This window comes from Rutidosis leptorrhynchoides, chromosome 1, assembly GCF_046630445.1.
Source record: "Rutidosis leptorrhynchoides isolate AG116_Rl617_1_P2 chromosome 1, CSIRO_AGI_Rlap_v1, whole genome shotgun sequence".
NCBI classification, from domain to species: domain Eukaryota; kingdom Viridiplantae; phylum Streptophyta; class Magnoliopsida; order Asterales; family Asteraceae; genus Rutidosis; species Rutidosis leptorrhynchoides.
Genome location: NC_092333.1, coordinates 7,363,271 through 7,381,591, shown reverse-complemented (window position 1 = coordinate 7,381,591; position 18,321 = coordinate 7,363,271). Strand labels below are relative to the sequence as shown.

The following is an 18,321-nucleotide window of genomic DNA, read 5'->3' as shown; positions in this document are numbered from 1 at the left end:
AGATCTATATATGACATCTATTTTCATACATGCATACGATGTGTTCTTGAGTTTCAGAATGTTAAGTACGGGTATATCGCCCTTGTTTTCAAGATTAATGAAAAATGTTTAGGTTCTCTTGAAATGCGTTATATCATAAATCACCATATTAGCTCATAAAGCATAAGCACACTATATTACATATATTACACCACATGAATACAACTATCTTATTCCGACTCGCTTGTTTCTTCTTTTTCGGTTTTGGTGTATTTTTATTACAAAATACAGTTTGGTGAGTTTCATTTGCTCCCCTTTTACTCTTTACATTTTTAGGGCTGAGAATACATGCAAATGTTTTATTAACTGTTTTACAATAATTATATGCGTGAGTTCATTTGCTCCATTTTTTACTATTTAAGGCGAGATCAGTTTGTAAGACATTCGAAGAACGTTCCAAGAATGCCTTGGTTTATAAAAGGCTTTCGTTCGAAAGATGGGGATATCACATTGGGAAATCCATAAGTTACGATGTGTTTACTTTTACGCATATATTGCGGGGAACCCAAATGCTATTTTACGCAATGAATCAAACAACGGATTTAAGTATTGGGCAAATTATGGGGTACAACAAAAAGTCAATAGTTCAACTTTAACTCCAACAGGATAGATATCAGAAAAGGATCAAGCATCAAACAAATTACCAGAAGAATGGAAGGATTTCGCCGATTCAGAAAAGGCATGAAGAGATCAAGAAATTCCGACGCTAGCTTTTTCGGCGAGGGGAGGATGTAGACAAAAGACAATAAAGAAAGTGGGTCACAGTGGATCCCATGCCGGCCATATCAATAATGAATAGATATGTATAATAATTTAGTGTGTGTCATGTAAGCCATAGTTTCCATTATTGTAATATACGCGTGATTAGTTTGTGGATCATAAGTATCTTTAAAGTAGATCGACATGTGTGTTATATCATAAATTAACATATGAGCTGTTCATGCAGAATCAAACAATGGATTTAAGTATTGGGCAAATTATGGGGTACAACAAAAAGTCAATAGTTCAACTTTAACTCCAACATGATAGATATCAGAAAAGGATCAAGCATCAAATAAATTACCCGAAGAATTGAAGGATTTCGCCGATTCAGAAAAGGCATGAAGAGATCAAGAAATTTCGACGCTAGCTTTTTCGGCGAGGGGAGGATGTAGACAAAAGACAATAAAGAAAGTGGGTCACAGTGGATCCCATGCCGGCCATATCAATAATGAATAGATATTAGATATGTATAATAATTTAGTGTGTGTGCCATGTAAGCCATAGTTTCCATTATTGTAATATACGCGTGATTAGTGTGTGGATCATAGGTATCTTTAAAGTAGATCGACGTGTGCGGTTTACGTTTAAAGTTAAATAAGAGCGCGGGCCACAACAATAATGTAAACGATTGATGATATAAACGATCGCAGTGCGTGAGTCCCAGAGCATCTGTAAATAGAGTTATGGCTCGCCTATAAAAGGAAGCCTCAGTTGTAGTTTGTAATCATGTTGTAGTTTGTAATAAACCTTACTGGTTTTCTCTGTTGAGTCTTTTAGATTCTGAATAGTAGAGCTATCATCGTTGAGTCCTAACGGATTTTAAATAGCGACATCTATCCCTATAGTAGATATTTCATTTATTATAAATATTCATACACCAAGAACACACTCGTATCCATAATAAGATATTATGATCATGTCACCATCAAGTAAGATCACCAATGAATTGTTCTAGCAATATAATATGGATCCTCACGATCCTTGATCAAATTAAATATTAAACATTATTTCCGCATCAACAAACGTAAGAAATATCCTTAGGTTTTGTGTTCGGCTTTGTTCCGCTTAGGCTCGTCTTCAAATAGTGGTAACTATTATTAGCTTGGTTAGTGTAATTTTCTAGTTCCTAACATTCCCGTGTTGTTTGGTTGTAATGGTTGTTTCATTTTTTCTATTTTCTGAACTGGAGCACATTAAAAAGTTTAAATGATTAGGTTTATAGACATCAAACGCTTGTTATATCAAAATATCATCCGGTATTAGATATCAAATGCTGAAATCTTAAAAGCTCATGACTATAGGTGAATAAGGAATGTGTATCATGATGTAACCAAGGCTATTTGTCTTGATGGAATCAAAGGAAAATAAAAGAGTCTATTTTCATATCATTTGCAATATCATGAATGTGTAATGTGATCTTCTCAAGAATGGTGGTTATTCAACTGACAGATCAACACAGATATATGTTTTCAAATACCTGAACAGAAAATCAATTTTAAAAGAGATAAATACATTGCCACAATGCTCAAACTACAAATAAATCTCAGTTTTATTTAAACCTTAGTGTGACAAGAAATATTTGTTTCGTGCTAAAGATCACTTAGACTGCAGTTGATGAACTGTACAAACTTCAGGCGAATATAATTACTATTACTATATTATACATAGATTCAAATAGAAAACACAAGAAGACAAAAAAATGAAATTATTCATTTGAAACTTCTTTACATTATGTTAAATTTCACCTCCTTTTAATTACCTTTTTAATTTTGCTCAACCCTCTAATTTTAAGGGATCTATATTAAACACTGTAAAATAATAACACAAAGACATAAGTGGTTGGGTGGCTTGGTGGCTTTTATTGTTTCCAGATGGGTGCAGGTTCAATTCTTGCAGGGGTGTTTTTTTTCCCCTCCCAGACTAGCGATTTTGGGCCCAGCGAAGCTGGCCCGCCCGAATACTTGTTATCTATTAGACAAAAATGATGAATAGTATCAAGGACGCTTTCGTCTTTTCACCTTTTTCCCCCTTTTAACTAAATTCCATTTCACCACAAACACCCCCACACTTTGTTCAAAATTTAAAATCGGCCCCCAAAACAGGGGGTAAACTGTCAAATCAACATTTTCATAAAAAAACTTAAATAAACTCCACTCAAATATTCAACGGGTCATATCTTCTCGCTCCCGAGTTAAATTTTTCCGACACCATCGTTAAACTCGAAATAATTTTACGAACACAATGTCACTAACTATACGCAAAACGGACACTTGTTAAAAAACGCTAAATATTTGGGGTACTTTTCATACACGTTGAATTTTCACTCACAGGCTCCGTAACTATTTTCATCTATTAACGACAATCACATATGGGTCTTATTATTATTTTTTAATTATTTAGTGAATTTTTAGATATATCTCAGTAAATCTTCTACTCTTAAATCATACGAAGTGTTAATATAAGATAACGACTTAATTGCGTTAAATTTTTAAAAAGTCAACAATTCCATAGCGAAACGCGTAGATGCACATATATTGATAATTTAAGATAACATTTAAATCTTTGACGGGTTATACCTTTTAGTTCGACTCGATTTGCGTTTCAACGACATGATCGTTAGCCACGAAATAATTTTACAAAGTAAACACAATAAAATACATTGAAAACCGAACCCCCGGAGCGAAGGGAGGGTTCGAAAACTAGTTCACACAAATAGTTGAAACACAGCCTATGAGAAGTCAGGAACAAGCTACTACGAAGACAACCTTGAAGGCTTAAATCAATACAAATATGTCATGTAGATTGTGCAGCACCCTAGTTTTTGTCGTAAAAATGGCTTTGTAAGCGTATACATTCAGAACAGAACCTACTTTTCAATTTGTAACATGCAGATCTTATAAATATGATTTGTATGTTGCTGCACAAATCTTGCCAAAGGATAAAGTAACAAACACATTACACATATCAAAACATGTCAATATTGAAATACGTGAATTTATTTAAAGCAAAAACAGAGCATGAATATCTGCTACTCAAAATTTAGAACATGTATCGACTACTACTCTCTCAAGTTCAACACTTACACGAAGCAAACAACTAGATAGTACATTTGTACCCGTTTCAACCTGAGTTTGACGCTTCACCTGGTTTCTGCAAAAAAAAAAAAAAAAAAAAAATCCATTCAAGTTAGCACAGATTATAATGATTGATTTAACCTTTTGTGCAAACAATATCGCGTTAATAGTTGGTAATACACAAGTGATTTTTTTTTTTTTTTTTCACGTTCTCCCTTATTAATAGGTCTACCGGACAAGATGATTGGAGCAGAACGCATATCAAACAGATGCGTTACTTAAAAAGTAAAGTATCAAATAGATATTGTAGTAAGTAGAAGGGTTAACAAACACTATTTCCTATAATTTACTTTTGGAGCACAGTAACAAAACCAGTGTTAATATTTAGTTAAAAGGTAATCATAATATTTGCATATTAGACTCATGATTATCAGGTATTACAAACAACAAAGTGCTTAATGACAACATGCATATAAATATATAGTTATGTTCTGAGTTAACAGAGAACTAACTGAAAAACTTTGATCATTATCACTCAATTAGATGGTAAAGAACTTAACAAGATAAAAATCAAAATAATAGAGAACAGTGAAACAAAATAATGAAACAGTAAAGCATCATAATACAATCACACTGATATCATACATAGGGCTCTTGATTGGCATCTTCCCTTGCATAATTACCAACTTCATTTTCAATTTTCAATTTTCAATTTTCAATCTAATAATAGTATAAGGCTACACTGCATGAATATATGAATTTAACATAACACAAAAAACATAAAATATTTTCTTTCGTTTAATTACGTGGCATAGAGTAAATAGTAGATTAGTGCTTCGTCATACATCGATACCATGGTATATCGTGCCAATATATTTACACAATCCCTTGATTAATTATAGTAAACAAAAATGAACACTTTAATGAAATAGTGAATACCTCGTCCTTTTTGCCTCCAGAGAAGAGCTTGTATCCACCATAGATAGCCACACCCCAGCCAGCTAAGGATACGATAACAAACTGAAAACAGAGTTACTCATACGCTTAGTAAAACAACATTGAAAGTACAATCCTTATTTTTCTTATAGTTAATCACCTAAGAGAGACAAAATCGTTATAAAAATGATAAAAAGAAACAAAAAAAAGAAAATAATGAGTGCAGTGATGATCATTTCAGCTACTGCCATTTTTATATTCTTGATAAACTACTGCAGGCCAATTAATTAAATTGGGGAAACTATGAGTCCCTAACAACAGCATAAAGATCATGTATGTATAAAGTTTACTATATCCTTGATTGTGTGAAATGCAGATTACATATACGTAATCACAATCCCAATTTCAATCATACAAACCAACTCAATCTGAATTTAAAATCCACCATAAAGATCAAATATTCCATACATTTAGTTTAACCAACTACATTATTTATTAATTAAAGTATTAATTATTTCCCACAGGCTCCGTTCTTAAAGTTCATACCAGTAAACAACAGTACTACATACATCAAACCGCACATTCAACCAGATAAATAAAAAAAAATCCACCAGCATGTTAAAACCCTAAAATCATCAATTATGAGCAAAGTATTAGCATTTACAAATTATAAGCTAAAAGGTGATCAGATAATATATATAGGTATAGATATAGGTGACTAACATGTTCTTCCTTCCATTTAGAAGGACTCATTGGATCTTTCCAGAAGTCAACTTTAGGTGGTCCATGATGATCTGCAAACAAATAAACATCATCACTTAATACTATATAAAAACGTAATAATATTAATTAATTAATTAAAGATAAAATTGTGAGGGTGAGGTGTACCGGCGGAACCAGCAAGGCCACGGCGATGGAACAGTGAAGCGGCTGAACTACAAGAAGAAGATGAGGATGACGAAAGTTTGAGTAAAGTTGCAGCTTTACGAGCCGCCATGATTGATGATTGTGATGATGACGTTTAGAGTTTGGATTTAGGTGTATTGTTGTAGTTCTTGATTGTTCTTGAAAGAAAAAGAAAAGGAAACTAAAAGATTTGGGGAAGTGGACTTAGACCATATCTAACGACCCGTTAGTTCCCATTCGTTAGTTGACATGGCAAATGTAACGGAAACTGACGGCCGTTAACGGGGCGTCAGTTTCCGTTAGTTAGAGGCGTTAGTTAGGACTTTGACGAAAAGGATGAAAATCGTCAGATCAACGTGGCCTAGTGTGATTGATTCGTTCGAAATTTTGGTGACCCCACAACCACCAACGGCTATAGAGCCCTTTGTAATTTTTTTTTTTGTTTTTTTTTCTTTTCCTTAATATATTATCTTCTATATATACATATACACCATTTTACAACTCATCTTCAACACTTCACTCTTTCATCTTCAACTCATCTTTAACATTTTGTCACAAAAATAATAATTATGTTTAACCCAAATCAAAGACCACCAAACCCCAACGATTGGAGATATGGATCGTACGTGGGTGGTAGTTCATCGAATCCGAACAATCTTCAACAAATTCCAATCGTTATGCCCAATTATCGTTTTCTTACTACCGAACAACAACATCAATTTTATATGGAACAACAAGAACTTTTAGAACAACAACGGCTTTTCGACCAACAACATCGGGGCTCTTTTCAATCAATGTTGTTGAATCCGCCGACTCCGACAATGACTCACGATTCGGTGTCGGAAAGTATCCCACCAAATGATGCGCATAGCCAAGAAGAATCGATCCCGGAAACTCCTCAAGTACGTTAAACAAGAAAACATACAAAGAATCAAGGTAATTCGGTTTATTTTTATACATATAGATACATACGGTATACATATACATACGGTATACATATACATACAGTATACATATAGATACATACAGTATACATATACATACGGTATACATATAGTCCGTATATATATATATATATATATATATATATATATATATATATATATATATATATATATATATATATATATATATATATATATATATATATATATATATATATATATATATATATATATATATATATATATATTTATATATTTAATTTTAAATGTTTGAAAATTATGTAGTGTCGAAGGAGAATGAGCGAGATGATGTTCTGACTCAAAGGAATCAAACAAAATGGAGTGGTCTAGAAGAAGCGTGGTTGGTTCAATGTTGGTTGGTTTCGTCCGAGGATTCGAAGAAGGGAAATTCACAAAAATATCAATCGTTGTGGCATACCATTTACAAGAAATTTAATAACAACAAATATGGATGGAACCGAGGTGACGATCAGTTGTCATCAAAATGGAGAAATGTCAACGCCTTTTGTGGTGCATATCAAGCCGCTTATAACGAAGCCGAACGTACTTGGAGAAGCGGGGAAAATGATCAACAAGTCGAACAACGAGCTCATGAAATTTATAGAATTAATAATAATGGAAAAAAGTTTAACATGATGGAAGCTTGGCGGGTTTTGAAAAACAAATCAAAGTGGTACGTTCCGGGTTCGAATTTGCAACTAAATTTGGACGCCGAGGAGGAAGGGTTTGAGGTTCCACTTTCTCAAAACAACGATATTTTTGAGGAAGATCCTTTTGTGAGACCAATGGGCCGAGAGAAGGCAAAAAAAAAAAGGCACGATCAAACCATTCTACCGACTCTAGTCGTTCGACTCGTTCATCAAAGGCGGATGAGGCTTTGGAAGCTATTTCAAAGGCTAAAGCGGAAAGATCAAAAGGTGTTGAACATGCGAAAAACAAGAAACACTACGAACCGCTTTTGCTGGTGCAAGTATTTTGACCGTTAATGCAAGTGACATCAAGGACCCGGGTTGTCACGACCCTACTTTTTCCGTTATCTTTTACCGTTAATTATTTAACGACCGTTAACTGTTAATTGTGCTACGTCATTTCTATGACCTATATTATTATTTTAATAATAATATATTAATTATTATGTGTTATGTGAATTTTTGTATTCATATTTTGAGTTATACGTTTCTACGTGTCGCATATTTCTATCCAGCGAATCTTTCCGGTTTTCAAACCAACGGTCGAGTTTTTGGGATATTTAAATCCTAATTATTTTAAATATGATATTTTAAGATCATATAATTATATATAGTATTTATATTTATTTTTCATCGCTTATTCGTTATCTCTCCGAATTTGTAATCGCGTAAGCATGTTTTCGCGTTTCGGGTTTCGTTCGGGCTTTCGGGCCACAAGTAAATCATCATTAAGCAAACTTGGGCTTGTGGGGCCCACCCCACACACCCCATTCGGCCGAGACCAAGGGGGAGGGGGTATACCCTTCACTTTTGCACCATTCCTCTCATTTCCACATTTTATTTCAATTTATCAAAACCTAAATTTATTTTTGCTCTCCATCTTTCTCCTCTCCTTGTGCCGTCGCCAACCCTCACCATATCATCATCATCATCAACCAAAAATATAGCTTGGATCAAGGATTAAACAACACCAACGCGCTCCTCATTCCGTTCTCTACGCGATTATACTTGTTGATTGTTGATTAGGGTATAAACCCTGGCCCTAGAACTTTTGATTTTTCATTATTTTTATGTATTTTGATTATATATATTAATAGTATGATGATTACTTATTGTTGTAATGGTGTTTGTATGCATAGAATTACTCAAATACATATGTTTTCGGTTTGATATAATTGGGACAGCAGCTAATTCGTGTATTTCTAATATTGTGACTGTTATAAAAGTTAAAATAAAGTATCTAGATGAGTTCCTTTCATCAAGACATTAATTTTAGACTCCGGATTCATGTCGTTTCGATTCCCGGAGCCCTAGATATGATCAAAATGGTATTTTGTTAAAATTGAAATGTGATATTGATATGAACCAGGTTTGGTCCAACTTTGTGACCATATTTGGTGACTTTAGGGTGTGTTAGTGTGTTAGGATTAATGGTGGGACGAACTTTCATGTTCGGGTCATCTAAATCCGAGCCACGAATCACCCGTTATGGCTAAAACACGATTTTGATTGAATTGAAGTTCCAAGTGGTGTCATGGCTGATCACCACGACTTGTGGCCTATTCTTGGTGTGTTCTTGAGTGTACCAAAGTGTCGGGTGGTTTGATTAGGCGGAGATATATGTAAGGCTCGCTGAAACCCGACACCCGGGGCTCAAGATACGACCCGATGAACTTTTGATTTAAAACTTATGATTAATTATTAAACTTATGATATAAATAATGAATTTCATTATCATTTAATTTCTTATGATATAAAAGTAATTATTAAAATTTTAAGACTTATGATATATATATTTATTATATCATTTAATTATTACTTATGATTTAATTAACATTTTAATTAAACTTATGATTAATAATACTTTTATTATTAATGGAAAATACTTATGATAAGTATTAAACTTATATTATAAGATTATTATTATAAGACTTATAATAAGGATTAATTAATTATTTAATTATTATAAGGCTTAGTTATTATTTAATTATAATTTAATTATTAAATACTTATGATTTAATAATTATAATTAGAAACTTATGATATGATTAATAATTCATTATTAATTAATAATACTTATGATATGATTTAAAATTTATTATTAATTAATAATACTTATATTATGACTAATATTTAATTAATTAATTAAATACTTATGTTATATAAATTATATCATTTAAACTTATGTTAACTTTAATAATTCATTTTAATTAAACTTATGATATGACATAATTAGACATATTTAACTTTAATTAACATTATAACTTATATTATTATCACAACTTACACTTTTAAAATTAACGTTGACTATGTTTGACCAATGTTGACTTTTGAGTTGACTTTCGGTTGACTTTGACTTTCAGTTGACTTTTGTTGACTTTCTAATTAAGGAAACTTTCCTAACTTATAAACTTTCCTAAAATAGCAACTTTCTAAATTTGGAAACTTTCCAAAAATAGAAACTTTCCAAAAATAGAAACTTTTCAAAAATAGAAACTTTCTAAAAATAGAAAGTGTGTGTCCGTACGATGTTCCGATCAAACCGATGCATGCTGAGTGTTGTTCTATGACTACTTGCAACATGTACAATAGCTATCATACTAAGACTTGACCTAAGTTAGTTATTTATATCGACCTGCTTTATTTATAGGTCGGCGTTGTGATCATTCTTGATCACTGTACTCATTTGCTGTTCGCTTAATTGTGTTGGTTACTTCGTTACTATTAAGGTGAGTTATAGTCCCGTTGTTACATACTTTTTAAAGTATATTTTTGGGATGTGATTACATGCATTTTATTTCACATTTAGACACAAGTGACAATTAAATTTAAATTATTCATTGTGAGTTGGACAAAAATATTCCCTAGTCTGGTAACTGTAATCATTGGTTTCTACCGGTGAACGCGAATCCTACGGATAGATCTATCGGGTTTGACAACCCCATTTCGAGCTAGTCGCGCTAGCAATTTATAATCGAAATGTTTAGTATTCGTATTTTGTTGTAGATACACTGTCCAGTGTATATTATTATTGTGTTTGGCAAGGGTAAATAAAGGGTTAAGTGGTTATCAGGTGGCTCATTGATAATGGAATAATGTTTAATGTTTTCTAACATTTTAAATCTTGTGGTCTAAAGTTTATTCAATTATTTAAACCTATAATTCACTCAATCTTTGTGTTGACAGTTTACTCGCATGTTTTCACAGGTACTTGAGTTTATGTGATGCTTCCGCTGTGTTTAGAAGAGTCTGCATGCATTTGGACAGATGTTAATGAAACAATTTATGAAACTTAAGCTTGCATTCTGTTTTTGGATAATTTAAACTTGTGGTTTGTTGACAATGTTTTATGTCAACTTTGGTTAACTAATATGTTGGGTTACTTTTAAACTACATATTTTGGTATGCTTTCCTTTTTGAAAAACTTTTGAAATAAAAGAATGCAATGTCGTTTGTTAAATTAATTTAAGTTCGATCAAGCTGTGGGACCAAGTGACGGAGCCGTTAAGTGTTTTGACGGGGCCATCACACGGGTCACAAATCCTATATCATGAAGCTTCAAAAAGTGTACCTTGAAGAGTTTATGCATTTGGTCGACAAACCACCACAAGAACCCGACGCAACCTCCGAAGACGACAACGACAACTAGTTTACTAGTTTATGTTTTTTTTTTTTACTTATTTCATTTTAAGTATTTTTTTCATTTTTAGTTTGTATTTTTTTTTATTTAATGAACTTTCTATTTTAATTTTTATTAAATAATATGTTAGAAATAAAGAAAATGTAAAAAATAATAAACTGGTAGACCCTACTGAAAACTGACACAAAAAACTGACTTTGACTGTTAGAAAAGGTCAGAAACTGACCCTGCTGACTCACAGCCAGTTTGCGCTTTTTAGGCAAAAATTGCAAAAACTGTCTCTGACGTCACCTTCACCACTAGGAATGGTCTTATTAGTCAACGATACTCAATCCCCCTCAATTTAATAGTCCGAACAAACAAAAATACTTGTTTAAAAAAAAATAGCATGTACTTTTAATTTACTTTTCAGTTTAGCCTTACATTTTACTTACACTTTTGTCTTTGTTAAATAAATTAAGGATATAAAATTAATTTAAACAGTTACTTCTATGTATTTATGAAATTAGACTATTATCTTGTGATGAGGCGTTTGATGGAGGGTCGTGAGGAGGAGGAGATGGTGGTTTGTGGAGCTTTGAGTTTGTTTAAAATAATCGTTCGTATGAATAATCGTAGTATGTTTAAGTTTTTTTTAAGAGTTGTAATTTTTTATGATAAAAGATGCCTCTTTTATTATTGTTATTTATTATAATTTATAATTAATAAAATATAAGAGTATTAAAATAATAAAAAAATAAGTATTAAAAATATTCAAACTAATATAAAATAGAAAATATACTGAAATGAACATCTTCACTCATGTCAACTCATGTCAAGTATGTCAGTGAAAGTTAATTTCGATTTCTATTTTGAACACCGAGATGAACACTGAAAAACGAGTACGAACACCAGCTTTAAGAATTAATATTTTGATGTTAATAGTTATTGTATTAATTAAACTTTATTATATTTTATGATACTAATACGAGATATTTCTTTAGAAAAATTCAAGTCCCTCCCTTCGTGGGTTCTCGGACCTGAAACAGGTTTGAAAAAAAAAAAAAAAAAAAACGAATTGACCATTAGTGTGCAGTACTCGAAAGGGAAAAGTATATGAAAATGTATTGAACTTTCATCAAATTCCTATTGTATGCATCCAACTTTGAAATCTCCTATTGTATGCATTTAACTTTTTAAATTATTCTATTGTATATATTGAATTACCTATTCGATTTCAAAGTTGGATGCATACAATAGGAATTCAAAGTTAAATACATGGTGTAAGCTACAAAACCCAGCCTTGAACGGATGTATATACTCATACACGAATTTAATTTTTTACATATCCAATACAAACAAGATCCAACGGTTTTGAAATATGACAACGATATCATTTATTATTTATTTATTATTTTAGATTAGAAACATTATGTATTTTAATCCGTCCTTTCTTTCGAGTTGAATAAAAATTAATATCTACTATCATACATACATCTCTTTAGAAAATGAAAACATAAACACACATTCTTTTCAAGGCACAATAATGAGAAACAAAATCCATGAAAACATACTTGACTTCCTCTTCCCAATTTTTTCTTTCACTCTTAGAAGCTATTTATCAACATTGGGAACCAAATTGGGTAAAGTACCACAATTATAAGAAGTATAACAAGCAAAAAGGCAATGCAAGCACATTTCCTCGAGTTCTTTTGCAACTCTCGAGCCTCGACTAGTTGTTCCGTCCCACGATGAACGAATGAACTAGCGTGGTTCACATGGCTCTCGATATCATTCAATTGTTGACCTTGAGCCTCGACTAGCGCGGCCATGTCCAAGAAAATTTGATGTAGTTCTATCAAATTCTTTTCTATTTCTTTCACCGAATCATGTCGTTCTTGAATTTCAGAAATAGTGTCCATAATCTGGCCTCGACCCTGATCTTGGATGGCTTTTTGCATGAAATCTTCACCTTCTCCATTAGAGATTAGGTTTTCGATCACTTCATCGTTCGCCTTCTCACCGGTTATGGTAAAGTATCTTCTGGCAACGGTCTCTTTATATTCTTCATTCATACGAGTTCTTAGGGACTGAAAGTCGTCCATCATGGACTTCAGCTTTTTCCCTAGACCACTAACAACGGAAGAACGTGTTCTGTCAGCAGACGAGCCGGGCCCACACCCAGGGAGCTTGCGGTGGGAGATATTCGCCTTATCAAGCGCCTCGATCTTCCCTTTAATGACTCTCACACGTTTCAACACTTGTTCAATATCCTTGTCCATTTTGGATCGGAGTTGTTTCATGTTTTTGGCATCATGGACCGTTTTACTCTGATCGTTTGCCTCTCGTAACCTCTTGTAAAGTTTATCGACTTCCGTCATGTCTTCCTTGACATTCTCGACATCTTGAAAGAAACCATCGAGATCCGAGTCATTGCCACCACCGCCACCGGCCTCTAAGTCATTTTCTTGAGCTTGTTTAAATGATTGGGAGAATAAGTCATTCATCTTAACGTTTTATGGTTCAATATTATTTGTAAGAAACAATCAAATTTCTAATTGGAAAATGTGTAATGTTTGGACAGATATCTCCTCCTTCTTCCTAAAAAATGTTTATTAGAGGAAGAAGAAGGAGTTGAAAAGTTGAGAAAAATGACTGTTTCGCCAAATAATATATGCATTGGAGATTCAGATTATATTGAATGTTCAACAAATAATTGAAGGGTTACTCGTTAAATGAGGAAAAATATACTATTATCTACCTCTGTTTTATGTGTGGTTTTTTGCACCTTAATTAAAAAGCTTGACTCTTTTTTATTTTAGCTTACTTTATATCTATAATCTATAATCTATAATTAATATTAAATCTCTAATCTTATTATATCATAAAAACAATTATTCTTTATAAAAATAAATCAAAAGAAAAAAGAAAAAATTAAAAAACATCTAAATGATGTCATAAACACTAATTAAAATAAATTAATAAAAAGAGTAATTATTTATCTTCTACTTTTTAAAGAATTATTTTTTCTTTTTCATAATAACAACTAAATAATTATTCTGTATTATTTTATAACGAATGTGATTATCTTCTTCATCATATCTTATTCTTTTCTTTTCTTCAATCATAACAACTAAATAATTTGTGTGGCTGAAATGTCAAGTCAGAGTGTGGCTGATATTGTGTGATATATTTGTGTGAGAATAGCAAATCTCTTATAACATACTTAAAATAAAATTTCTTACACACAACAAAATATCATTGATTAGTCAACTTTTTAAACACAAAATATCAATTGTGGGTTTTTTTTTAAGAGATTAATTATGTTACATATGTATACAAAATACACGTCTCAATAAAATGTTGTAATGTAGGCTTTTATGACAAGAAAAATAGCAATTGTGATGAAAATTGAAAGAAAGTCGTGGGAGAATAAATGTAGTTCATTTATATTCTGACTAAGTTAAGTATATCAATATATTTGTAACAACAATGACAAGTTTCTTAGTAGGAATCTGCGGTTCCACGGGTCATTAAACTAAATGACTTTAACATTTATGTTCACTTAATACCTAAAATATATCATTAAACTATTTCATTAAAACAAATCCGTGATTTCACGGGTCATTTCACTAGTTTATACTAAAAATTTAAAAGTTGATCGTTGATACGTCGAAGAGTTTTATTAGACCAATCTCTACCATGACGCCTTCCTCAACACTTCCTCAGCTCCACATCAACTTTCTCTCTCCTCCTTCATCACCACTTCCTCCCATAACACACAATTGACAACCATGACATACTTTCTCAAAATTTATTATTTTTTATTATTAAATTTTGTTATTATATTCATTTTTATAAATAATACTATTATTAAAATAAAAACACACTTAAATTGATAATAAAAAAAAACGATTACAATTCATTACAAGTCCTAAAAAATTAAAAATTACAATAATTAGCAAATCCTAAAAACATAAAAAATTCCTAATACAATTACTACTTTATTTTAAAATCATAAACTTAAAACGTACGATTTATTTCCAACGAGAATCTGGATGACATGGATCACCTTCATATGGGTCAAATGATACATCATCATCATCATCATCATCATCATCATCATCATCAAATTCCAAATACAGAGAAATTCGATTTGCACAGAAGAGGAGAGTTTCTTTTATACCGTTCCATTGTTCCTCGGTCCGAATGTAGGGAGGGGACAATTCCGGAACACGGTCGTCTTCATAATATAACACGTCTGTATGTTCAAACGGTACAGTTTTCTTCAAAATTTCAAGCAACTCGTCTAAACACACGTCTCGAATGTCGATGTATTCAAACGAAATTTTTGAACCACGTTCATAATCGTACAATTTGGATTTGTAGTCGAATCCACTTCCGTAATAAACATCGAACGAGACGATCATCGGGGGAATTGTCACCATTTTTTAAGATGTGTGTGTGAAGTATGTGTTTTTTATTTTGAAGAGTGTGTGAAGTGTTGTATGTGTTTTTGTTGTATGCATCGTGTATATATATAAATACAAACTGCAATATATCCGTTAAAAAGCAAAAAACATCCGTTGAACGTCCTCAATTATGCTTCGATATGAAATGTTTGAGGGCGACGGTCACCAGGGCGGTTGAGGGCGGCCGAGGGCGACACCATTGCTATCGGCACCCTCGAGGAAGTAAGGTGGTGACATGCTTGAGCACTGGCCGATGGAATTGATCTTACAAAGAATGAAGGCAGAGTAATAAACTAGTTAATTTTGAATTTATTATTTTATTACATACAAAAACAACAATACGTCGAAGAGTTTTATTACAGAGAACGAATACATCAATAGGATCTTTTTATACTTACACATCGTTTATAGATAACACATCGATAGGATGTCTGTATATTGGGACCTAAGCTCGGCTATAAACGTATGATTCTAATCCTTCCTCAAATAAACGAACAAAACTTTCCATTTCAGTATTCTTAAGGCAAACACCAATCTCCAAATCATCTTCCAATTCTTTACACGCGTTCATAGAAATCGACGTATCATAATCTATCGAAATCGTTTCAAACTTTTTAGGCTTCCCCCACCCGAAATCCGTCTCATAATACTTAAGCTTTGGTGTTCCAGCAACTCCTATGAAACATGTTGGCATTCCAAGGTTAGACGTATCTTTATACGCTTCTACACCTTTTACAATTTCACCTTTTTCGGTCAACTTATTATGTAGACTTTCTCCAATCAACTTTGTAGCCATTACAAAACCATTGTTTCTTTTCAACACACTTGTTTTCGTCCTCACTAGACAACCTTCAACACAATTCCCAAAATAATTTGAGGGAACCGGTGGATCCAAACGTGCCTTACAATCAATAGCGAACCCAAATAAGTGTATATCATCGTTTCTTGATTTCGCTATGCAACTCCAAATGTAACCACATGCAACCGTGAAAGATGATACGTATGATAAAGTTGGTTGCTCAGTTAATACTCTTTTTTTCAACTCGTTTAGGGTTTTTCGTGTCAAAATAAACGTGCCACGAAGTCTATTAGACGTTTTAGAAAGACTTATTGGTTGATACGTTTCGTAAAGAGTGTCAACTTTGGAAAACTCTAAAGAACTTTGATCTAGTTTTGGGTTATTTATCACTCTATCATAACACGGTTTGGTTCCATTAGTTAGAAATGACTCATCTGTACTAGATCTTGAAATCGATGTCCACGCGTTCAAGAGACAAAATAGAGTGCTAGCATCCGCTAGACTATGATGATTCGTCATACCAATCGATACGCCTTTTTGTGGGAAAAGTGTTACTTGGACCGAAAAAAGTGGGATTTTTCGAAATTCGGATGTTTTCACACTTTCACCTAGTGCAGGAATAAGATCATAAAACTGGTCACAATCTCTAGGATGATTTCCTACTAGATCATTGAAGTCAGGGTTAGATTTTGCAAATGTGACCTTGACAAAATCGCCTTCAACGTAGCGAATTTCAGGCTTCTTTTCGTTATTAGGAAATATGATAATGTTACCCGCGAAAGGGTAAAAGTGTTGAAGAGTGATTGATAACGAGTTCTTAAGACTAGGAATGATAGTTTCGACAAAGTGGTTTTCGTCTATTGGAAGCTCATAAAGGAAAAGTTCGTGAAGCGGAGGTTGAGAAAGAAAAAAGAAGTCGAAAAAAGTTAGGGACAACGATTTTTCGACTAAGGTGGCTGGTGGTGGTGATACTTGAGCTTGTTCAAGAATAGTTAATAGAGGAAGAGAAGCCATAATAATAATTATAATATGATACGTACCTCAGTTCTCTCTTAATGTTTCAAGATATGATAAAATGATGTGCATTTGGTTGGTCTTTATATATTGTATGGTTGGTTTATCCAAGCTGCTGCACGTGAATCATAACATCATAAATATATTAATTTGATAAATATACGCAAGGAGAGATCTCACTTTCAATAAATAAATAAAAAACACTCTTTGGATATGAATGTTGACATATATTATATGTGGTAGGATCAAGAGGGAAGTAACCAATCGGGGGGAAGCGGAGGGAAGCAAATTTCTTTTTTTTTTTTTCATTTTTTGAAAAAACTTTGTTCACGAACATTATAGATTGGATGAAAATAAGAACATTTAGAAAAGACACTTCGTGATAAATGTTATTATTTTGGCGGGAAAACACTCGAAGAAGTAATATATAACAATTATCGTGTTTTTCGAGCGTATGTTGTGGTTTTAGACATTAGGGTTTAGATATTAGGGTTTAGAAATTTAGGGTTTAGGGTTTAGATTAAGGGTTTAGATTTAGGATTTAGATCGAGTTTTTAACACGAACGGTTTAGAGTTTAGGGTTTAGGGTTTAGGGTTTGGTGTTTTGGGTTTATGGAAACCCAAAACACCAAACCCTAAACCCTAAACCCTAAACTCTAAATCGGGCTAAATTTTACTTCACAAAACATGAAAAAAAAAGTTAACATTCTTCACGAACAATATTATCTTGAATGTTATTTTTGTCGATCGTTTTCCCGCCAAAATAATAACATTCATCACGAAGTGTCTTTTCTAAATGTTCTTATTTTCATCCAATCTATAATGTTCGTGAACAAAGTTTTTTCAAAAATCGAAAAAAAAAAAATTGCTTCCCCCCGCTTCCCCCGATTGGTTACTTCCCCATTGATCATGCCCCTATATTATATATATTGAGATAAAAATAAAACTAGAAAATCTGTGTAGGTACTTGTGATAGATATTATTAGATTGTTAGTATAGGTCTAGCCCAATTGTACATATGGGTTCAGTCCATTAAAGTTTAGGTA

At 32.6% G+C, this 18,321-nt stretch overlaps 3 protein-coding genes across 3 annotated transcripts; all 3 read right to left on the bottom strand.

Moving 5' to 3' along the window:
- Positions 1–3,763: 3,763 nt before the first annotated feature.
- LOC139855919 (uncharacterized) lies at positions 3,764–5,901 on the bottom strand. The gene is made up of 4 exons (XM_071845163.1): positions 5,700–5,901; positions 5,535–5,605; positions 4,815–4,895; positions 3,764–3,951 (listed from the first exon to the last, which is right to left on the bottom strand). Exons 1-4 carry the CDS (start codon positions 5,806–5,808, stop codon positions 3,922–3,924), a joined length of 291 nt encoding a protein of 96 aa, XP_071701264.1. The 5' UTR covers positions 5,809–5,901; the 3' UTR covers positions 3,764–3,921.
- Positions 5,902–12,442: 6,541 nt separating this feature from the next.
- LOC139855910 (syntaxin-125-like) lies at positions 12,443–13,619 on the bottom strand. The gene has a single exon (XM_071845152.1). It carries the CDS (start codon positions 13,495–13,497, stop codon positions 12,598–12,600), a length of 900 nt encoding a protein of 299 aa, XP_071701253.1. The 5' UTR covers positions 13,498–13,619; the 3' UTR covers positions 12,443–12,597.
- Positions 13,620–15,885: 2,266 nt separating this feature from the next.
- LOC139855901 (malonyl-coenzyme A:anthocyanin 3-O-glucoside-6''-O-malonyltransferase-like) lies at positions 15,886–17,275 on the bottom strand. Its single transcript, XM_071845147.1, has one exon. It carries the CDS (start codon positions 17,273–17,275, stop codon positions 15,908–15,910), a length of 1,368 nt encoding a protein of 455 aa, XP_071701248.1. The 3' UTR covers positions 15,886–15,907.
- Between the last annotated feature and the right edge of the window lie 1,046 nt (positions 17,276–18,321).

What these genes read in the sequence shown, in the direction of transcription:
- LOC139855910 (XM_071845152.1), bottom strand. Translation starts at nt 13,497, where the DNA reads ATGAATGACTTATTCTCCCAATCATTTAAACAAGCTCAAGAAAATGAC.
- LOC139855901 (XM_071845147.1), bottom strand. Translation starts at nt 17,275, where the DNA reads ATGGCTTCTCTTCCTCTATTAACTATTCTTGAACAAGCTCAAGTATCA.
- LOC139855919 (XM_071845163.1), bottom strand. Translation starts at nt 5,808, where the DNA reads ATGGCGGCTCGTAAAGCTGCAACTTTACTCAAACTTTCGTCATCCTCA. An exon ending in TGGCCTTGCTGGTTCCGCCG is followed by an intron (nt 5,606 to 5,699) that starts GTACACCTCACC and finishes ATTTGTTTGCAG; the next exon opens with ATCATCATGGACCACCTAAA. An exon ending in CTGGAGGCAAAAAGGACGAG is followed by an intron (nt 3,952 to 4,814) that starts GTATTCACTATT and finishes TTTTTTTTGCAG; the next exon opens with AAACCAGGTGAAGCGTCAAA.